At 44.0% G+C, this 24,345-nt stretch overlaps 1 protein-coding gene across 11 annotated transcripts in view; it reads left to right on the top strand.

The window, feature by feature from the left end:
• Positions 1 to 24,345, top strand: part of EML1 (EMAP like 1) — a 100,069-nt gene that overhangs the window by 35,478 nt on the left and 40,246 nt on the right. Inside the window, exon 1 of one of the 11 annotated variants that reach the window (XM_075615104.1) lies at positions 85 to 115. The exons of 8 other annotated variants lie outside the window; for them this stretch is intronic. In XM_075615104.1, the coding sequence (XP_075471219.1) occupies positions 100 to 115 (16 nt within the window). In that variant the 5' untranslated portion in view covers positions 85 to 99. Of the gene's footprint in view, positions 1 to 84; positions 116 to 198; positions 309 to 11,772; positions 12,113 to 24,345 lie in introns of those variants that run through there. 2 more of the 11 variants (XM_075615105.1, XM_075615101.1) reach the window with 2 other exon arrangements.

Genomic DNA, 24,345 nt, shown 5'->3' with positions numbered 1-24,345 from the left:
AACAGAGACAGCAGGTGTGGGAATAATTGCAGTAGATGGCAGTCATTGGTAGGAGTGACTGTGCGTGTGTAACAGCAGCCATGAGTCTATGCTAATGAAATGCTTCATTTAAGAGGTGAGTTTTAAGGTTAGTCTCACAGGTGGGGAAAGAAGGTGCTTGGCGTAAACAGAGTGTGAGGGAGTTCCACAGGAGCAGCAAAGGGGTGGAAAGGAGACAGTTTTGGGTAGAACACAGGAGACGAGCAGGGACATAGCGAGAGATCAGAGATGATATTTAGGGAGGAGCAGATGAGGGGAGAGCCTTGAAGGTAAGGAGGAAAACTTTGTGGGTGATCCAAAATTTGATGCTAAACCAGGACAGGGATTTAAGGAGGAGATGGGCAGAGACTGTTTTGGGAGAAAGTGAATTTTTTTCTAGCAGCAGAATTTTGGATAGCTTGCAAAGGAGAAATGTGTGGGGCAGGAAGGCATGTTAACAGTATGTTACAGTAGTCCAGATGGGAGATGATAAGGGCATGGATTATAGTTTTAGCAGTAGCGTGACAGAGGAAAGAGCTGATCTTGGCAATGGTATGGAGGAAGAAGCAACAAGTTTTAGCCATGCCATGAATACGAATGGAGAAGAAAGGGAAGAATCAAATGTCACTCCTAGAACCATTTAGGTTGATGGAAAAATGGGATATTGTAGACCAGCGGCGTACAATAGGAATTGAAAGCGCGCCACACTTATGATTGTTGTCTTTTCATATTCACCACATTTTATTATACAAAGCTGTATTAAATATTTTTAAAGGTGTATTATGTAACAATGCCAAGTAAATAATTATTATCTATGTATGAATGGAAGAAGACAAATAGTTAGAAAAAGAAATACCTTCTGGCCTGTGAATTTGCACGAAACTGTGAGATGACGTAATATTCACAGACACAGGTACGGAAACACCCCTCGTTGCTAACGACTGATTGTGTCAGTCGCAAGTGTCACGCTGCCTACCGCATTGCGCCTGTGCCCCCGACGCGTCGATGCACGTGGTAATCATCTTGAGCACGTGTGACGAATTTGAAGAATGATTATTTCTTATGAGTTAGGTATGATTGCAATCGCCACAACGCAGTGTCCTATTTGCCACAAGTGGCGAGTGGCGAATGTAGACCAGTGGAGCGCAAACTTTTCCCCCTGTGCACCTCTGCCGACTCTTCCTCCCTGCTTGTTTACAAAAGTGTTTATCTCGAATGGACACTTACAGTATTTCCTAACTTGGCAAAAATCTGCTCAGACTTTTAGACTGTGTATTTTTGACTTGTCAAGAAACATAAAAACGAAATATTTCTATGATGGTTTGGGGACATGGAATTTCTAAAGCAATGAAGTGGGCATTTCGTGTTCTCATTAACACTGAAATCTTTGCTTGTCAACTGTGCTTAGTGATGCAGCTATAGTGTATTGAAGTGGCTGGAAAAACCTGTTTGCAGTTTATAGATGAATACAACAAGCTATATAAAGATTAAACAAAGTGAAAAAAGTAATTTAAAAAAATTCACTTGTGCCTGGATTTATGCAGAGAAAGATAACTTTGGACGTTAGAAGATGGGACATCTAGCAGACACTTAAGAACCTCTTGTACAGCTTCAAAGCTGCAGTTTCACTTACTTGACAACTGCTTTGTGTTCCAGAGGAAGCCATACAGTACTGCCTTTGAGACCGGGATTATAGCCTACCCAAGACTGGGTGTTTACTGGAGTTTTAGATAAAGGGTTCTGAAACTGCAGCCCCTACACTAGTCAGCAGAAGTTCCACTTTCTCTTGGGTCAGCTAAGGACTTTCCGATCCATCTATCATTATTAGCAAGACAAGGAGAAGAGTTAACTTCTGAACAGCTGTATTGTGCAGACCAGTGAATGCAGTAAATTAAGAGGTATTGATGTACAGAAAGCTGCATAGTACTAGGAATGGACATGGCTGTATTGCTGGCCAGTTACATTTTTCTCAATAAAAAATAAATTAAAATCTTATAACAAATATTAAATTAATGTCCAATATTGTAGCCAGCAGTCATTGATCATGGGGCCTTCTTAGTGGTATGAAATGCCCCCCAAAATGCATGAAGCAGCAGATTGGAGATCTATTCATGACCCTCACACAGTGGTAGCATCTATATACACAATCATCCTGGGCTCATGACACCTAGCCCATGTCCATAAATGGGAAACCGTAGAAAAGAAGAAGATCCTGGCACTGTCTTTGCAACATGAAGATTTATTCACAGCCAAAAAGGTCCAACGTTTCAACTGCACATGCAGTCTTTCTCAAGGTGAGGGCTCACCTTGAGAAAGACTGCATGTGCAGTAGAAACGTTGGACCTTTTTGGCTGTGAATAAATCTTCATGTTGCAAAGACTGAGTGCCAGGATCTTCTTTTCTACAGTGCCTTTGTATGCGACCTCCAGGACATCCCTTAATCCGGTGAGCACCGGCTGATTATTTTGTTCAAGTAAGATGAGTGCCCGATATACTTTTACCATAAATGGGAAGCCCCCATTGCAATTGGGTGGATAATCCACCCAATGGCTTTGGGCGAGATACACCGAAGCTTGGCAGAGGAAGTTAAAAATAGGTCAGATGTGTAATGCGTTTGTAAGCAACATCATTTATTTGTTGCATTGCCAGCTTTTTACCTGCATTTCAAAAGTGAATGTTTACATTTCACAAACAGGGTGTTAAATCTGCAAATTATACAGTATTACTACCATATGACAGATCTACGTGTTTCAGCTACTGAAAGGTGCAGTGATGCAGCCCCGTCTCATTGACCAAAAAGAAGATTTTAAATACAAATAAAACATTCACATTTCTCTAAAACTACAATGAACTTGCTTTACATGTATTAATAGCCTCAGCTACTTACAGTACTAGAAAATCGGATTTCCTGTCGGTTATCGATGGGAGGGAATCATTGATTATGTCGAACTGATCACTTAGAGCCATGCAGTATCCCATACGGTTGAAAAAATGAGAGATTGAGAAGTTGCATCATCATGTATAGTCATTGTATTGATGCGTGTGTATTGTGTGTTGATGCATTCCATCTAGACCTCTTTTAAAATGACTGGCAGTCATTTGATTGTGTTGTTAGTCTTTTGCTTTTTCTACAGGGCAATGGATTGCACCTGTGTTTATGCATGATGTATTTTGGCATTAAAAAGGACACATCTTGTGGAACACGTGCATTGGGTTTTTATCGAATTCCCTCGTGATATTTTTGTTTCTCAGTGTTTTAACCTCTTCGCTGCCATAGGAGTTAGCAACACGTTGCAGTGTCAGGTGAAGGGGTTAAATAATACATATATATATATATATATATATATATATATATTTTTTTTTTTTAATAACCAGCACAGCTTTTTGTTTTCTTTGTGCGAGGGAAACAAAAGGGAGAAAAGCGTGGTAAATAATGATACTGAACAATGGTACAATTGTGGGAATCCCAAGGCAAGACCAATGGTATTTCCATATATGTCAGAGGTATTAACCAGGGATGTCATGTGTGACATAGAACAGGGGGGCTCAACTCCAGTCCTCAATACCTCCCAACAGGTCAGGTTTTCAGGATATCCAAGCTTCAGCACAGGTGGCTCAGAGGCTGTCAAAGACTGAGCCTCTGATTGAGTCACCTGTGTTGAAGCAGGGACTGATTGAGCCACCTGAGCCGAGACTGAGATATCCTGAAAACCTGACCTGTTGGGGGATCTTGAGGACTGGAGTTGACCACTCCTGGCAGAGGGCTATGCATCAAAACATTTTCAGGATGTTAAAACAGCATCAGACTTATTAAGGAAACCACCAAATTGAAAGAAACTAGAGGTTTTCTTTTGTTGGGTTTTTGTTACCTTGTATTGTGCCAGTTTTGCAGTTTAAAAAAGTTTTATAAATCAGCCCCCCTTATGTTAAAACAAAAATACGATGCCCCATTCACGACGATAAATAAGCGCATTTTCCTTTGGTTTTCAACACAACGGATATAATAAAATATTTCTCTTTTACTGAACACTAAGCAGGTAGCGTCATGGGAATAAGTAACCCGCAAGGAGGGCGACTTAGCATAATAGGTCATTTTAGGATTATGGTGGCATGATCCTCCATTCAAAAGAGCTCTGTTACCAATTCTATTTATACCAATCCTTGTACGGAAACCGGATCCTTTTCACTGGTTAAGCAGATCTCAGGTGATTCATGGCTGCTTCTATACTTGCACACCTGTTTGCAGGTGAATGCCCCAGTGATTAGCATCTTGTAGGCGTGGTGCTCGGTGTAGAAAAGCTTTTGTAGGGTGGGTCAGCTTTATCATTCGACAACCCAACCCACTTGTCAGACATGTTTATAGATCAACGAGAAAATAATTAGTATTTACATATTCAATTCTTTTATACTTTGGAAGGGTTGTGGGTGTCACCTCTGGGGTGATAGTAATAGAATCAAAGGGGGCAGGGGGATTCATAAAGCACCGATAATGGGTATTGGGTATCAATTTGTTGTAATGATAGAGCCCTTTATCAGAGCTTTGGGAACCCCTCCCCATGGTACTCTCCTTTAAATATACAATCATGTAAATATATAAACAAATGGTTTTCAACCAGGGTTCACCGGGTATCCCTAAAGAATTCTGTTAAATGTTCAGGTCTTTTGAAAATTGTACCAAATACAGAAGAATTTACAATGTATCTGGTCTAAGGCCGAGTCCATGCTCCCTGCTGGCGTGCTGAGGCGCGCTGAGGCGCAGGGAAAGCGGGTGCTTTCCCTGGCCTTGCGGTTGCTTACCGCAAGCGCTCTCAGCAGCCGTCAGGGGGCGGTCTGGGGGCGGGCGCGTCACTGGCCGGGGGCGGGCCAGTGACGTCCCGGAGCTGGTTCGCCCTCATTGGGCGAACCGCTCACGTGACCGGCCTGTTTCGCCGGCAAGCGGGGGAATTTGAAATTCCCCGAAGACCTGCGCTTCCGCAAGCACGCGGAAGCGCAGGTGAGCCCCTACTAAAGCCGCTCTAATTGCGGCTGTAGGGGCTCAGTGCTGAGTGGGAGCGCGCGTCAGCACGCAGGCAACATGTCTGGGGCCTTAGACGCGCTATTAGAGAGGGTTGGGGTTCCTTACAATGTATCTGATCTCAGATGCTATTAGAGAGGGTTGGGGTTTCTTACAATGCATCTAATTTCAGAAATGTTATTAGAGAGGGTTTGGGTTCGGTAGAATTTCACAATATAATTACAATTATATATAATTATAATATAATTAGTTCCTTAAAAAAAAAAGGTTGCAAACCACTGATGAAACACACAGCATCTACAGTATGATGCAGTCTCTGTTTCACAAGCTCTCCCTGACTTATCAGTATCACTCCAATGTTGTCCTAGTTTTGCATATTATTTTGAGAAATGAATGCACATATATTTACATGTATTTATAATTGCACTGTGACCAGATGGAGTCGTATGTTCTGTATTATCTACTAGAATGCATTGTCATTTATTATTGAAGTTGCAATCAAAAATATCATTGTAGGAAGTCTGCAACATTGTGGCTTAAACTGTTTATTTGGCTAAGTAAAAAAAAAACCCAGGATTTTAGGAGGTGGAGGAGGAATTGTATGAACTGACAAATTCCCAGTCCTGCGAGCATAAAGAACAACGAAAGCATGAGGAATGGATTTACTTTTAGAACAATGTTTCTGATATAAAGCCGAAGCTTGTAAATGTGACTTTGTTCATAAATCTTCTGAACAAAAGTACTGATCTACCAGCTACTTTTACACACACACACACACACACACACACACACACACACACACACACACACACACACACACACACACACACACACACACACACACACACACACACACACACAGACTTTAAATTAGGATGTTAATTGTGTTGGACTAATTGCACAAGGCTAAATAACTGCTACCTCAACTGTTACCTAGGAGAGTACTGAGCTGAGGGACCAACATCTAAATACAACCTTGTGTATTCAGCAACTTAATGCATAGTCGCCAGATAAGAGGCTCCATAGCTTGACTGAACAAGGGGCGTTACGGCTTTAATGAGTTGCAGAAGGGTTACATGTAGACGGCTGAAACTGAATCAGGAGGCGCAACATTTTTTTATAATAAAAGTCTCCCGTAATGCAACAAGCTGAAGTTTACAGAAACAGACTCAATTCCCGAAAAGTTTAAAAGTTGCCAAATATTGTACTGTATCAGCACTTTTCTGAGCATGAAAGTGTAATTTGAGAGAATATATATATACACACACACACACACACACACAATATTACACAGCAATTTCCAATAGTTTTATGTGGGAACGCTAAGAATTTGGTCATATTAGGCCCAAAAGGATATATTCTCTAAGACAGGGTGCACAAACTTTTTCGTTTGCGCCCCCTTTCCTGCTCTCTCCCGCCCCCCTTACGTTTTCTCCTGCATCGGTGGCGTCATGTGATGACGCGTTGCTATTTTACTCCACGTTGTCATGGCGACACATCACCAGAATCCGTCGGAAAGCAGGTACGAGACATTAAAAGGCCTTACGCGCTTCCCTGGCATTTTATTTAAATGTGGTGGGGAAGAGCTTGGGGCCTCTGTAAGCGCTGCGACACCCCCCCCTCCCCCAGAAAATGTCACGTCCCCAGTTTGCGCACCCCTGCTCTATGGAAGGTACCATTGAATAAAATGATTCAGTGTTACACCTGGTCTAAACTTTAGCCATTGACACACTGATTTGCGCTGTGATTTCCCATTATTGGAATTCTGGTGGGTTTGGGGCCCGAGATTTAGATCTAATGATCATGGAGGAATTGGAAATATATAATATGGAGAGAGTGTGCAGGTACCCTTACCACAATCATATAACTGAATACAACGAGAGCCAAGGTATATTTTTAGGATTTTGCCTATGATATACTATGAAAATACTACAATTATCTGAATCTAATTTCCCTATTAACAGTAGCTCTGTAATCTGCTGCTTTTACTGTATTGTGTCAAGGACAGGGAAGAGAACAATGTAGGTTAGAGGAGCCTGCCAATTTCCTCTTCATGTTGGACCCACAGGTAAAATAACAGGTCTGCCAACTGAGGCTCTTTTTATTAGATCATTTCGCTGCAGTGCAAGCAGTGAGAAAATACCATTATATTGTATTTCTAGTTTGCATTAATAAATGAATGTGTTCAATTTGTCATGGATGCATCTGATCCTTCTCCTATTAACCATTTACTACAATGAATGATTTTTCTCCTCATAAGCTTAGTACACGACTCTAGTACAGGAGTGGCCAACTAAAGTCCTCAAAGGCCACCAAGAGGTCAGGTTGGCAGGATGTCCCTGCTTCAGCACAGGTGGCTCAATCTGAGCCACCTGTGCTCAAGCAGGGATCTCCTGAAAACCTGACCTGTTGGGGGGAGGGGGATCTTGATCACTGGAGTTAAACAACCCTGGCTTCACCCAAGGTGTCCTCAGTCCCTGTTTCATATTACTTCCTGGTAAAATATTTTATAAATAAAATAGGGAAATGTCCAAAAATGAGGGCACTCTCTTCAAAAGGTAATACATTTGATTAGAGCTCAAAAGACAGTACATATTACATATTAGATTTAATATTACAAAAAGGTGTATACAGTGCTGGTTACAGAGAAAGGATGATAAAATCCCATACAGAACATAGGGTCAGGCAGTTTTTATAATTGAAAGGAGTAAAACAGGAAACCTATACATTACCAGCGAAAGTCTTGTAACAGGAACGGATCCTTTGAGGGATCATGAGAAGATATGAGATCCACGCACCCAATATGCTCCCCTAATTGGATCTGACTTGAGGGGGGAGATCACACTCTAATGAGAGAAGAACTCCTGATGAGATCGCTGACAGGCCTGTGGGGTGTGGTCTGTCACCCATTTGTCAATTCCTCTTTTTGCCTAGATGCTTTGGGAGAAGGTAATTATTTAATTTCCAAGTTAGTCAGCAAGTATAAAACACTCCATAACTCTCTTTCCATAATCCCCAAATTAATTTGTCGTTTACAGATTTGTACCCGACATCACTGAGAATTGTACCAAACATGAATCTTAATTAATGTTAATCTTATGATACAGGATACAGTGGCCTTTCCATCAGCCTTGGTCATGTGTGTATATTATTATTGTTTACTTGCAAAGCGCCCAACTTATTCTGCAGCGCGGTACAATAGGATGATGAGTATCCCTATGGGTGCATGCACCTCATCATCGCGTCCTTGTCAGTTTAATATAAACAGTTAGTTACGGTTAGTTCCCGAATAAACTGAATGCATTTCTTTCATCGTTTGCCATTTTAAGCCATGGATCCCTAGCTTTTTTTATGAGACAGGCCTGCTACGCCAGAGGAACAGAATAAAAAGAGTTCTTTTAGTAGGAAAGTTAACCCCCCTACTGCACACAACCGTTAACTTTTAGGCGCGTCAATGGTAAGCGCTGCAGCGCGATCAAAATGCCGTTAGGCTATGAGTGTAGACATAGACCGCATGATCGCGGCGCGGGAGGAATCAAATAAGTGATTTTGCGGTGCGATGGCCGGGTCACATGCGTGGTTCAGCCAATGAGGGATGATCCGCTCCGGGAACGCCCTTGTCACACCCCCTGTCTCGCAATCCTACAGGCCGTGTATCGCTCCAGCTACAGGTGAGCGTGACGCCACGCACCATGCGCGCAGCCTTACATAAATTTATCGTGACAGTATCTCTTCGTATGTGTGGATCATGCGCTTTTGCTCCCCGTACTTGTTTGAGATCATTTGGAAAGTGCGCAGATAGGAGTTAGGGAGTGTTTGCAGAGCACATGTGCTTTATCATGGAGTGTGTTTGATGCAGTGATGTGGCAAAAATCCCCACCAAGTCTAAACTGGTGACAGAGCAAAAAGATCTGTGTCGAAATGATTAGTATGTATCTTACATGCAGGGGAAGAAATAGTAAAATACAGTTACATGTACGTTTATGAAGAAAAAATCAGTTACTTTCATGATGTGCGTAAATGAGCCATGTTTATTACTGGACAAATAGGCTGGCAATAGCATATATATATATATATTTACAAACTATAATAGCAGATAAAGTGCATAGCTTAAAGCAGCTGTACAGGTTCAAACTTTGGCAGAGGACATGTTGCACTATAAGGTTGTATCAAGCATGACTTTAAACTTCTAAAGCTTTACCTGCATCGGACTGTATACCCAGACTAGGACTTTTAGCCACAGCCATTTCACCGCCGGGATATTTCGTTGTCGCAGGTAAATGTATCCTCTAACCCTAAAACCCAAACCTTAATTTTTTTACCCTAAAACCCACACCCCCTTACCCGTAACCCGAAGAACCTTAAGCCATAACTTTAACCACCCGTACCCTAAAAACCCGAACCGTAACTCCTTACTGTAAAACCCAAACCTTCATTCTTTACCCTAAAAACCCAACCCTCTTACCCTAAAATGCTTAACCCCTAATTCTAATGCTAATCACCTACCTCAGGGCCGAAACGGCCTGCGGCTAAAAGTCCCCTTCCGTTGTATACCTACAGCGGTCAAAACAGGGCTGACATGCTAGTGAGTGAATATAATATTCCAGATTCCCACTAGTTGCTAATTAAGGGGAGATTCAGATAGATCACATCTCTCATTTTAACATCAGGGCCCCCAAAAATCTCAGTGCTCTCTCACTGATAATTGTGCGAACTTTTTCCTTAAACTACAATTTATTTAACCGTGCAACCCCCGAATATCTCTGATTTTCAGTGGTTGAGCGCTGTTTTTGCTGAAGGGAAATATTAACCCCTCAATGGCACATCTCTGTATTCCATGTGCAGCGATTGCACCCAAAGCAACGCAGAACTCAGTAGCAGCAAAAACAAAAGTTGATGAAACAATGAGTTATTCTTCCAGCCCCAAAAGCTTTTAGAACGTTGTTATCATGGGGTTAGTTGTAGCTTCCTGCATACAAACCCCACACAGCCCAAGCTTATATATGGCAGTATGAGTGCCATATTGAGCCTCAGGCTGTTCCCAGACACACACATGAAGCAGACAGCTCCCCTCGCCTGCTACTGGTCTCTCATTGAGCTGATCCCACCCCTCCCACTTTTTTACAGACCAGTGGCTGGAGTTGTATTTTGAAAGGGAATACCAACTCTGATAAAGGTTACTTGTCAGGGAGGAGGAACTGAAGGGACAGTAGAAGGAGGGGATGGTTTCTTTAACCCTTTGCTTGAAAACCACACACAACTGAAGTAAGCAGGTACTTCTTCCCTGGTCAGTCAGTTCAACATGTCCAATCTAACACAATTTATTTAATTGTTATTATATTTGATGAAATATATGTACACATAAGAATCATCACATTCTCATAGGGTACTTAAAGGGTACTTAAAGAGGGGGCGTGGTAAATCTTGCAAATCAGGCATTATTGTAGGGCATTATACCACTGAAGCGGGGTTAATCAAGGGATGAGGGTTGTGGTTCTTTTAAAGGGAGGGATAGGAGCCTTAAACCTGGGAGTGAAAGTAGAAAATAGTATTTCCCCCAACACACTTTCGCCATCATGTTCCTATTAGGGAGATCTGGAAGGAAAATTAGGTGGGGGTCGATCATTCCTTATTGAGCGACTGCACTGAGAATATATATATATATATATATATATATATATATATATATATATATATATATACATACACACACACTTGCAAAAACGCAGAATCGAACACTGAGACGCCAATGCATAGTGCGCGCATGTGCTACAGGGAGAGCGGCGCTTCGCAATACAAACAAGTTTGTTTTGCAAGCGCGACGCCGGGAGTAGGAAGCACGGAATGCTAGCGCGTTCCACTATGGACGCTGCCTTATGAATAATAAAGATTGTATTAATTCGACATTTCGGTTCGGAACCGAAAACATCGAATACATGCAATCTTTATTAAGTCATTGGAGAGCCTGCCTGTTGCTCATGTTTTTACACTTCCATGTGTGTATATTGCAGGATCACCTAGCCTGTATTGTGTGAACTGAAGATCCTCAGCCATCCACAACACACACACACACACACACACACACACACACACACACACACACACACACACACACACACACACACACACACACACACACACTTTGTTTTAGTTAAAAAATTATAGAGCTCCCTCCCCCCTCCATCAATAGGAATACTAATAATGCCCAATGATCTAACCCAGGGGTCTCAAACTCAGTCCTCAAGGGCCACCAACTGGTCAGGTTTTCAGGATGTCCCTGCTTCAGCACAGGTGGCTCAATCCACTGATTGAGCCACCTGTGCTGAAGCATGGACTGATTGAGCCATCTGTGCTGAAGCAGGGATGTCCTGAAAACCTGGCTTGTTGGTGGCCCTTGAGGACTGAGTTTGAGACCCCTGCAGTCTACCCCCTACAGAGCAGTCTGGCAGCGCAAGGGGGTTTAACCAGAGCTGCATAGGCACTGCCAGGGTTAATATGGCAGCTCTTCCCTTTGCCTGAGACGTCTCAGCCGGGAAGTGGGGGGGCGGAGACACTGCAAGTTCAAGTCCCCATCCCGACAGCAACCCAGCCCCCCTCGCCCACTCCCCTCCTCACTGCAGCGGCTGAACAGTTTCCCGGCAGGGTGGGAAGTAGGGAGGACGAATTATTCGCGGGGGAAGAGCCAGAGAGAGAGGGAGGGAGCGGAGTAAAAGGGAGGAGAGAGGGGGGGGAAGTGCTGTGGGTGGCGTGGGGCATCTCTTCATTCCAACTGTGGCCCCCCATATAGGGTGCAGCGCAGCAGCCGGCCCCGGGGAGCTGGGTTGTCATGGTAACCGAGGGCGGCTGCAGGCCGGAGACAGTACCCCCGGGAGGAGGCAGCACTCACTGACCCCCCGGAGAGAGAGGGGCTGTGTGGGGAGGGGTATCAAGGAGAGAGGAAGGAGGGATAACGCATCCCAGGGAGGAGAGAGGGAAAGAGACATCAAGGAGAAGTCAAGAAAAGATCCCTCGGCATGGAGGACGGGTTCTCCAGCTACAACAGCCTCTATGACACCGCCTCCCTGCTCCAGTTCTGCCATGGTAATCATTCATTGGACATCTTTCTTGCCTTCCATGGGGAAGGGGTTTTTGGGGTTGGTTCACTTAACCTTTCTCCTGCCAGCCACCGTCTTGCAAAGAGTTGTATTACCCACCCGGCAGCTGAAGGGTTAACCGCCAGGGGATAGAAATATATTTGCACCCCCCCCTGTGCTTAAAAAAAAAAAAGTGGGGGTGCTTTACATTGAATTAAGTGCAAATGTAATTTTTGGAAAGAGGTTAATAATTGCTGGCACAGTTATTTCTGCAAAGTTGGGTACTTTTTATATAATTGACATTTTTTTTAAATGATATATTTAATGTATATTTTGTAAGTACTGTAGGTTGCTCCACACCCACAGAGAATAAATAGTGTGCAATATCCTAGTTTCTTGTGTATTCCCGACGAGGAATAGGAATCAATCGTAAAAAAAAAAAAAAAAGCTCCATTAAACCTAAAATGTTTGCTGGGGTCTAATTTGTCTTTTGGGAGTCGTACTCCATTGTGAATATTTGGTTTTAGTATCAAAAAATATAAACATAAAGAAATTTGTGGTTAGTCAAATTTGAGGCGTATAAACCTGTCTTCAAATCGCTATGAAAGATGGGGCAAATGAAACCCAAATTTGTAAAGATGACCAGAATGTGAGTGGGTTGCCTATATCTTAAACACTGAGCAGGTTACCTTGTATACATTACACCAGGGGTCTCAAACTCAGTCCTCAGGGGCCACCAACAGGCCAGGTTTTGTGGATATCCCTGCTTCTGCACAGGTCTTCGACTGAGCCACCTGTGCTGAAGCAGGGATATCCATAAAAAGCTGGCTTGTTGGTGACCCTTGAGAACTGCGTTTGGGGCCCCTGCATTACACCCTACAAATCAGATGTTAATGGGAAGTAGAGTTGGGGAAGCCAAGGACTGGCGGAGTCGGGGTGACGTGAAATCGCTGCTTACAAAGTGATGCGTTTCAGTTACTTTGGCAACCATAGGGTTAATCACCATAATTCCGCACCTGCAGCACCCCCAGCATAATGGGAGAAGACCTACAAAACCAGCACTGACTGACACGGTTAATACCTTAGCTGGCCCATGCTTTACCTTATGCTGTGCCAAAGGGTTTTATGTTGCGGGTCTCTCTGGCAATGCAACAATAAAGCGTGACATAGTTACTTTTCGTGGGTGTTTATCACTGTTTGGGTGACTGTCACCTTTCTGCTCTCACGGGATATATCTTGACCCATTTGCTTCCAGCTAAAGATGCAGAGCAGACCCTGGCAGCAACAGGGTTAAAAAGATGTCCACATTTAGTAAATGACAAGGAGGCGGAATGCGTGACACAAATGCATTTTTTTTCCCAGGCTGTTGCTGCAGTGATAGGGAATTACTGTGGGGAAGTTTATCCAGCGCTTTCCTGTGAAGGCATTCTGTAGACTGGATAATTGTGAATCTACCAGCGGCGTCTGAAACCCATCTGCTTGTTGGTAGGATCAGCGTTTGGGGCGGGGATGGCCAACTCCAGTTCTCAAGGGCCACCAACAGATCAGGTATTGGGGATATCCCTGTTTCAGCACAGGCGGCTCAGTCAACAACTGAGCCACCTGGGCTGAAGCAGAGTAATCCTTAAAACCTGACCTGTTGGTGGCTTTGAGGACTGCAGTTGGCCACCCCTGGGGTAGGGTAATAGACTTAACTAGAAAAAGGGAAATCCCCATTATTTATTGTTACCTGAGCTATAGGTCAGAGAGGTACGTGCTGCATGTTAGAATTTTAAGGGTGAGAGGGCAAGTGAACAAATCGGTTTTAATTAACCCCTCCAGTGTCTACCTGCCCCCTTTACAGGGTTATAGCAGCAGTACAGTAACAATATAACCAGTTCTTATCAGCAAAACCGGCTGGAAAATGGTGCTACCGGCTGTAGCCTACAGCACCACTGGAAACTTGTCAATTTGTTTTGCAACTATAAAATACACATGACCTCCCAAGGTTGTCTGTAAATCTGCATTTCCAAAATGCAAGTTCATTTCTTTGCTGATGGAGGAGGCCTGCAAATGCACTGCAAAGCAATGTAACAGCATTAAAAGGGAGAAAATAAATGACCTGTTTTGCTGCAGCTAAGTGGAGTAATGTGTTTCATATTGGGTATTAGGACAGACCAACACTTGCTGCTTTAAGACTTCTATACATACCCTACAATTGTGGACAGGGAATAGTTCCGTGGGCGCCTATAAAATTTTACCACTATAAAGGATATACGAAAACCAAGCCTGTTGGTTGTGAAGATTGTTGATCCTCACGGTGGGCTTGAAAACAAAGAGAAAGCACAACAGTGCTTTCTCTTTGTTTTCAAGCCCACCGTGAGGATCAACAATCTTCACAACCAACAGGCTTGGTTTTCGTATATCCTTTATAGTGGTAAAATTTTATAGGCGCCCACGGAACTATTCCCTGTCCATACTGTTTTCCTGACCAGGGGGTCAGGCTTTGTGTCCTAGGCAGCCCCTTATGTATAGTTTTAATATATAAGGTAATAGTTACTACACCACACACATTGCGGTTAGCGCTACCTGTTTTGTTGTTTATATACCCTACAATTGTACTAAAGTCTTAAAGCAATAGCGCAGGATTCAACACTATTATGAATCAGAACGGTGTGGAAGGGTTTCCGGCGATGGGGCTTCAGAGAGACACTCAGTATTTATATCACTAGTTATCATATTTTTATCTATCCACAAATATTAGTTTACCGATTTTTAAGAAAGGATGGGAATACCTTAATTTAAGGATTTTCCAAAAAATAACCTGCTTTTTCGTATAATGGCTTAAACTTGCAGTGCTACTTTTAACCCTTTGGCTGCAACGCATTGCGGAGCGTTGCCGTTGAACGCCCCTCTGGCATCCAAAGGGTTAAGACTGTGATGGATCTGCTGTTCAAAATGAATGACTACAATAGATCAAAGTAATATGCACATTATAGGTAAAAGCATGAATCAACAATACCCAAGAAGTACCATGTAAGCATGAACAACCCAGCACTACTAAAACCATTAGCATCTTTCATTTAGTAAAGGATGACTTGCAGTTAATGCAGTAATTATTAAGTGCTATTTTTCCTACAATAGGACAAGCATTTCCTCATTGCAAATATGGTCGAAAAGGAAAACGATTAGGAGGGGATCTGCATTTATCAAAATATTTATTTAGATGAATAAATTCCAGCATGCACTGTTGCAGACGATACACACACATATTGTGTCGCTTGTATAACTGGGTTCAGTGCTACATAATGATCAGGTGGAACAACACAGGGAATTATATTTCAGACAAATAGGGGAAAGCGAGAGGTTTCATTACCTACGAGTGTAGGATTTCTGCTGTGAAAGATGATCCTTATATCTTTAAACTACAAAAGTGTGAAGGTTTGCGCGTTAATTAGACCTTTTCTTAGCTACCTAATGATGCGCACATATTGCTTGTGAAGAGCAGGAATAATTGGAATCATTTTAAAAACTTCTTTGCACAGTTGCATTGTTCCCACAGGCTGTGTTTTTAACGCCCTTAGAAAATGTACAATGCTTCCTGGGAATACAGCGTACAATTAATTGCTGATGATTGCTTTGGTTCATCGCTCTGTGTTTGGAAATACGGGTTCCCAGTCCCTAACTTCACGCTTTGTGGGTCGCAATCACAAATTAGTTGTTAAGACCGCCCGTTTTGTATATGCATCGGATAATTTTAATCCATGTATTCTAAAATAAAACACTAGGAACTCGGGCATCTGTAAAGTCCCCAAGGACAGACCAAATGCCCAAATCTGAGCGAATACGCCGCTTGCATGCTTAAAAGCCTGACACTGAGTCGCCAGCAGGGGCCCCTGGGCTCGTTTATAAGAAACTCCAATTCGGTTCTGATGCGCTTGTGAGAGAGTTATAAAATGTTGTCAATCAGATGTCATCTTGTCAGTTTTAGCGATGTCAAAGAAAGCTATTAAAATGTTGCACCTCCCAAGTCAACACAACATCAGTTAATAGTTTAAATTACCCATCTGTTCGGTTGTCAACTTGCACTGACTGTAATAATAGAAGATTGGAAACAATACGTTTTTATTCATTTACAGGCATACCCCGCATTAACGTACGCAATGGGACCGGAGCATATATGTAAAGCGAAAATGTACTTAAAGTGAAGCATTACCTTTTTCCCACTTATCGATGCATGTACTGTACTGCAATCGTCCTATACGTGCAGAACTGATGTAAATAACGCATGTGTAACAGGCTCTATAGCCTCCCCGCTTGCGCACAGCTTCGGTACAGGTAGGGAGCCGGTATTGGTGTGCAGGACGTGCTGACAGGCGCATGCGCAAAGTGCCGTTTGCCTATCGGGCGATATGTCCTTACTCGCGAGTGTCCTTAAAGTGAGTGTCCTTAAAGCGGGGATTCTCTTCAAAAGTGATGTGACTCATTGAGATTCCTCAAAGGTTGGTGGCTCTTGAACAGCATGGTTGGAAAATGCCTGCTTAAGAATGCACGATTATTGGAAAAATAAGTGCAATCACGTGAAACATTGCAAAAGTAGAATAACGAGATGGACTAAAGCAACCACAGGAGTTTCCAGGTTCTGTGGTGCAACAGAAAAGAAAGTACTAGAAGTCTGATTTCCAGATAGTTGTTCAGAGGTCATCTTGTTGGAAGAGGCTCAGACTGAGGTGTGCGCAAAATCCCTCCTCAACCTTTCTCGGCTGGCCTTCCCTTTAACTCAGGGGTGGGCAACTCCAGTCCTCAAGGGCCACCAACAGGTCAGGCTTTCAGGATATCATTGCTTCAGCACAGGTGGCTGTCTGCCACAGAGCCACCTGTGCTGAAGCAGGGATATCCTGAAAACCTGACTTGTTGGTGGCCCTTGAGGACTAGAGTTGGCCACCCCTGTTTTAACTCCTTGGTTGGCCGAGAGACAGCAGTAATACATATGTGATGCTGGCCCCTCTAGCAACCAAGGGTTTAACTGGAAGAGATCGCCTGTGTTGTTTTCTTGCTTCAGGAAAAAAGTGTGTGTGTGTGTGTGTGTGTGTGTGTGTGTGTGTGTGTGTGTGTGTGTGTGTTTAAGCACACCGCTAATATTGTGGCAAATTTTATTTAGAGGATTTTTCATCAGCCAAACTGATTTCTATAAAAATGTCAACTAACGTAGTGACCCAAGATCCCAAATCATATCACTAAGAAAGCAGCAAAGGGTGTGAAGTGAACAGGAAGAGATTGCTCTGAAATGACTCTTTTCTGCAAAAAAAAAAACCTGGTTATAAATCCATATTTCAGTCAAGGACAACTGAATCTTCGCATTTCAACTAAAGTTCGGTCAGTGGCAGGATTTACTAGTAAGGCTTTTGTTACTGATTTGGTTTTAAGAATAGTCCTATGAAAGATGTGTGTGTGTTTTTAATATAAATCTATCTATCTATCACCCCATTTAGTTGAAGTAAATGCTAAGTACATTATATATGACACTGCAATACTAAAATTGCCTTATTGATTACTTCCCGTGCGTCGGCCTCCATTTTCAATGATGACCTCAGCGCTGAGGAAAATATCCGTGGTTATTGAGAGGATGATAAATCCCCAGCAACCAGAGACAGACTTTTCATTCTTGACAGGTTTGCTTTTAATGCCCTGTGTGCTTGGCTACAGTCCTGGCTTAAATGTGATTGAGCATGGGTTGCTATCCAACAATGAAAAATACATAATTATGTACTGGCATTTTTTATTTCAGACATTGACAGTTTGTGTGTGCTTTATAATCTGCTGCCAGAGGTGCCGGCAGTAAACTTCTTTGTAATCCACTGCAGGCCTGTTGTCACTGAATCTCTTTAATATATATCATCTGCATTTAATATTACTGTCTTCAAAGGTGCGGGCATATTATACAGCAGTACATTGGGGGATGAACAGTGACCTAATACTGGGGAGAGGGAGTGGCTCAGTGAGTAAAAGACACTGACTGGCACTGAGAGTTTGAAGCAGGGAACCTGGTTCAATTCCCGGTGTCGGCTCCTTGTGACCTTGGGCAAGTCACTTTATCTCCCTGTGCCTCAGGCACCAAAAACATAGATTGTGAGCTCCACGGTAACCAGGGACCTGTGCCTGCAAAATGTCTCTGTAAAGCGCTACGTATAACTAGCAGCGCTATACAAAAACATGCTATTATTATTATTATTATTAATACGTTTATAATAGCAATTTTTATATTATTGTAACTTGGAATGGTTTTTCCTAATAACAAGTTATCACATGTTCGTACAAAATGTATAAAAATTCATGTTTCTAATCAAAACCGAGAAAGGGAAGAGATGGCCATGGGAGTGTATTGCAATATGAAGGGTTGAATACCCATCTGGGTTCAATAATAAAGTGACAATCACATACTATTGGGGTTAATTTGTGGCTTGCAGAATCCAATGATTATACCTACAGTGCCCTCTATAAGCCATCATATACAAATAAGCACATGTTCAGTTTTTTCCCCTTAAGCACAATATGTATAGGAGTAAAGGCGTGCTAAAGCTTGGCACTATTTTGTGCATCTGGGTCAAAATGAGATGAGGCGGATGATGTTGGCTCTGTTTTGTGATTTTTAGCTACCTGCTCTGACATCCACTCCGTCAGATAATGAGTTCCCCCCCCATATGCTCCCTTCCTCGCCAGCTTCTCTCCCACACGCTCCCATGTTCCCAGACTTATTTTAGTTAAATGCCAGTTGTTTTGCTAAGTAGGTATAATGAATCATAATGAGATATAAGCACAGCGTTCTTATTTGATGTACCTAAATCAGGGGTGGGCAATTATTTTGGTTAGGGGGCCACTTTCCGAGCTTTGGGTGCCACGCAATGTTGATTCAAGTGTGTTGCCCCACACGCTCCCCTTTTCACCAGCTTCTCCCCCACACGCTCCCCTTTTCGCCAGCTTCTCCCCCACATGCTCCCACCCTCGCCAGCTTTTCCCCCACACACGCTCCCCTCCTCGCCAGCTTCTCCCCTCACATGCTCCCCTCCTCGCCAGCTTCTCCCCCCACACGCTCCCCTCCTCGCCAGCTTCTCCCCCCACACGCTCCCCTCCTCGCCAGCTTCTCCCCCCACACGCTCCCCTCCTCGCCAGCTTCTCCCCCCACACGCTCCCTTCCTCGCCAGCTTCTCCCCCCACACGCTCCCCTCCTCGCCAGCTTCTCCCCCCACACGCTCCCCTCCTCGCCAGCTTCTCCCCCCACACGCTCCCCTCCTCGCCAGCGTCTCCCTCCACACGCTCCCTTCCTCGACAACTTCTCCCCCCACACGCTCCCCTCCTCAGCTTCTTCCCCCCCCCACGCTGCCCCCCTTTCTCTTACTCCCTTCACTTCCCCCCCCCCTCCCCTCGTCTTCCATTCCAGAGTCCTGAGGTTTGAGTACTAACGCAGTGGCGGCAGAGGGGGGCCCACCCAAGCGGTGATTACGAAAGTTGCCTAACTTCCATGTTTGGCCCCACCTGCGTCGGCCACGGCTCTTCCTGCCGCCGTGCAAGGGGGGAGGGGTTTGGAGAGCAGGGGTCCCTACCTGTGGCGAGATGTATTTTGCCCACCCATGGCCTAGATTCTCAATATTTTAGCCATTTGGGTAGTTTACTTGTAAACTAGTTGCAGAAAAAAGTAACTGTCACTGGTATTTTACTTTTAAGTAAAAATCCCCTTGGGTCATGGCATTATCTGGCCATTAATGCCCACGGTGGAAGAGTTGAAGTTGAGAGGATTATTACCACTAGACTACATTTGTATATTATTACAGCACATACAAATCACGTGTGAGCACATTCACATGTCTCTGACAGGTCTGCAACCCTGCCTGTCCCCATTATCTCTTAGCATACAGTGCTTCCGCTGCAGCCAAGGATTCTGGGTAATGGCATGCAAATGAACACCATGTCACCTTTTTGCTTCAGTCCATTTTACCCCTATAAATGTATGCCTGCTGTACATATTGCAGTATAATACAAAAATTGAGAAGTTGAAGATGAAAAACGGAGCACTAACCAATGCAAATATCACAAGGTGGCCCTGTAAAAAGATATACAGTATTTATTGAAGTCTCATAGACCCATGGAAAAACAAATGCACACACCTACATATTTCACGCCATAAGTGCGCTTTCCTTCACCTTGATAAAGCGCATTTGTAGGTAGGTGTGCAATTGTTTTTTCATGGGTCTGAGACTTCACTAAATATATTTTTTACGGGGCCACCTTGTGATATTTGCATTGGTTAGTGCTCCGTTTTTCATCTTCAACTTCTGGATTTATCGTTACGGGTTGCACACCTGGGACTGGCTGGGACTCATGAAGGACAGGAGGCACACATCAAGGCAGATCTATGTATTAGCACTGGGCTTATTTTTATATGGTGTAGGCGTTTCATTCCGCCATGGATATACCTTGTTACAGTGATTATTGCCAACATTGTGAGTACTGCGGGATGTCTCACTAGGCTGAGAACATTACTTTTTTGTTATTTATGACTGCCTGTGCCTGTTCCAACCTAGTCTAAAACCATCCTGCCTGCATTTATTATACTGCATTATAGTGCGTGGGAGGGTCTGTTTAGCTGAGCACCATTTTCTGGACTTTATGAATACAAAGATTGGCAACGGGCGTCTCCTTCCTCCCCCCTGGTTAACCAATTGCTCACGCGGATGGCTGACAACCCAGGTGTGCCGAAGTGATCAGCTAGCCCCCTACTCCTCGCATCACACCCTCCGTTTCTTCAACCCGCCCCATTTCTCACTGCAGACCGCTCGTATCTGCATGCAAGTGCAGAGTATTTTTGTGCAGCACAGCAGGAAATGTTTTATCTTCTAGCTCTCGTAGCTCACATCGCTGGCACAGTCTTATTTCCCTGGGCTTCCAGTACTGTGTCTGCCTGTTTCCAGTTCCAAGCCGTGGGCGCTCCTTCTGCACTGGCACAAGGTTTTTCTCTGCTTTGCCTTCAGTAGGTAGGGTGCCAAGGTGTGTTCTCTTTGTAAGCTGTGGTAGGTTTCCAGCTTCTTTGAGCGCTGGATATCATTTTTCCACATAGTTCTTCTGTGTGTGGTTTTATTTTGGGAGTGAGAGGACAAGTTGTTTGATGGCACAGGGTTTAGTGAGGAACTCGTGTTTTTTTTTTCCCATTGCTCTGTAGCAGTAAGACGGTGGGTGGCTGTTGCTTAGCCCAAATATCAGTGCTCTCTTCTGTACAGTGAGCAGTAGAGGAAAGCGGCCTGGCACGCGCTATTTGATGTACTCCTGTGTACTTGGAGAAAGTGTTTGCATAATTCCATATGGAGTATTGCGGTGGGGTTGGTATCCCATTTTGTAAAGTTTGGGTATGTCGCAGGACCTCATACCTCCACTGCCATACAGAAGGATTGGGGTAGTGATGCTTTGGGAGATTTTCATCCAAACTCTTAGTGGTGGTGGTTTGAGGTGGTACAGCTGTTTTCTTAATGCATAGAACAGGGGAGTGCAATCGTTTTTTTTCCCTGTGCCCCCCTGCCGTCTGTCCCCCTCTCCTTGTGCCCCCCCGCTTACCTTGGTTCTGACGTCCTGGCGTCATTATGTCACAATGCGGCGTCATATGGCGACGCATCACCAGGAGCGTCTGAACCAAGGTAAGGAGAAGTTTACAGAGGCCTTGCAGCTCCCACTGCATTAATTTAAATGCCTTCGGGAAGCGTGCGGGGCCTCTGCAAACCCCATGCCCCCTGCAGCGAATCTCCCCCCACTTTGCGGTATGGTATGTGTAGCTCGCGGTCTGTTCCAGTGTATTGTCATTCAATGTGAATTCTGATTTGGTTACATTTGTGTTTTTTCTTTTCTTTCTGGAATACTATTATTCAGGTTTTGTGTAAAATCACAGAGGGTGGCCAGGTCTGGCTGAAAATTTTTCTAGTATCGCCAAATTTGGTTGGAGGCCCTGGTCGGTTGGTTACGCAGACAATCTGCTCCTGCTGTCATCTCTGTGCCAGCCAAGGGGAGCCCAGGTGCCGAGGAGGATTCTAGGGCTGCTGCCAGCGTATTGAAGTATATGTTAAAGTGTGGGACTCGGGCTGCAGCCCTGTCTAACTCCACGTCCTTGATGAAAGAAGTCTCAGTATCCCAGTTTGATGGCACCAGGGATTGTAGTGTCAGTTCTCCTTCTACAGAGCCAAATACTCTGTCATTTGTAAAGCTGCCAAATAAGTGTGTGAACAGCATGAGTAGGGAGCTGAACGGTTGAATTTCAAGCAACAAAACATGACAACTAATACTTCTAATTCTGTACTCTGTTAACAAGACATGATGGGTAGGAAGCGCTTTCTATTTTACATAAACCAAAAGCTCCATTTTCTATCCAGGCTTTTGAAAGAATTTACAGCAAGAGCCAAGGCGTGTGCTGTGTGTTGCGTGTTGCTATGTTGTTCATAGCAGCCAAGTAAGACATCCATATAAAATGTGTGGTATATAGCATTACATCAGTCTGTTCGCTTCCGCGTTGTACATAATAATGCATTTAAAACTTGGTGCACAAGGCTTCAGAACCCTTCCTAAATGTCTGCTCTGCACGAAGCTTGCATATTTTATTTTTATCTGACTGTACATTTTCCACTAGCAGCATTTGGATCCCAATGATGTATTGCCATTAGCAATCGGCAAATGCCAAATTCCTTCTGCACTGTGCATAGCACAATTTGTTCCTAAAACTTCTGTTCAGTGACCCAGGGAATGACTAAGTTATTCCACTCTCTTTGCATGTGAAAACGTTGGATTTGGACAACTGTACAGGCTAAAGGTTTTGCAGTCTATTGTTATACAGAGAAGGGACTCTACTTGTGTCAAATACATTCCGGTATGGTGTACAGCATGCTCTTTATTTAAATCTAGAAGGACAAACTAATCGGTAAATGGTTAGAAGACCATTTGGCCGTTTATTGAATCAGATTCTCCCCCACCCCCCTCTGCATTTACCACTTGCTTTGTTTGTTTAACCTTGGTGTCATGGAGAAGTCTAAAATGTTCTCCATCCTATTTGCTGAACCCTGAACATTCGGTCAAACAGGCAGTGCACTTAATTTTTAACCCCAAATGAGGCAGTCCTTTTCAATCAACGTTATGCCTCCGCTACGGCCCCAGTGTGTACCGCTGTACGCACGCCTGGCTACCTCCATGGCGCGTGCACAGATAAAAGCTGCGGTCTGTAGGGGAGCGATGGGCGCGGCCAAGACAACGGGGGGGGGGGGGGAGGGGGACACGGCTATGACGAGACATATCTGCCCTTCCATTGGCTGCCGACCACTTGGTGGGGGAAGACAACATTATTGTCTTCCCTGCCAGCACTCGCGCCAGCGCAATACGTGAGCGCCCACACAAGAAGCTACTGGGGCCTGCCTGATAGAGGTGTGTATCTGGTGTTCTGCGCACTCACTGTAGCGGCCACTGGGGACCTGGCCTTAGGCTAACTTGACAAATGATGTAAAGCAAAATGTTTAATCAATAATTCACTAAAATCACACTTAAAATTGTAGAAAAACATGAATTTAAAATGATATTTCGTCAAGAAATTTGCCACCTGCATGGGAGTCATAACTGGATTAAGTGCCTCTTGCGATTAGAGCAACACAGTCCTACTCCCTTTCATAAGTAGCCCTCCATCCAGGGAATTAATCATATTTTGCCCTACTGGTGGCATGTATTTTTTATTTTTGTTTGCCTTCACTTCCCCCTTTCAGCCACTCCCCGATCTGCGCTACTGAAGCACCTGTTGGGAGAGGCTGGAGAATGGGGGAAAGAACCCTGCAGCCAACCTACCTACGGTCTCAGGAGGCCTCTCTCACTTGTGAAGGTTACCTGCTTCTGGGACACTGGGATTTCCTGCTCCGGAGTTCAATACCGTGATTTTGAAGTGAACCCCAAAGTGTGGATAGGAAGACACGGCACATATCAGGAGATGGCATATTTGTGCTTATCCACTTGGATGACTGTCTCATTAAAGCAAATCAAGAGCGGAAGCACAAACTTTCAGGAAATCATAGATGACCAATGGGGAAAAAGAGCACTCTAGATCCTTCCCACTCTATCCAGTTTCAACACAAATAGGCAAAGTATTTTTGCCATCAGAAAAAGTTGAAAAGATTAAAAAATCCATCAGAACCGCTCCACCCACAAAGGATTTTATATTGCTATTGGGATAACCCAACGCTGTAAAAAGTC

This window comes from Ascaphus truei, chromosome 9, assembly GCF_040206685.1.
Source record: "Ascaphus truei isolate aAscTru1 chromosome 9, aAscTru1.hap1, whole genome shotgun sequence".
NCBI lineage: Eukaryota > Metazoa > Chordata > Amphibia > Anura > Ascaphidae > Ascaphus > Ascaphus truei.
Note: the sequence above shows the minus strand (reverse complement) of the source record. Positions and strands in the feature narration are given on the sequence as shown.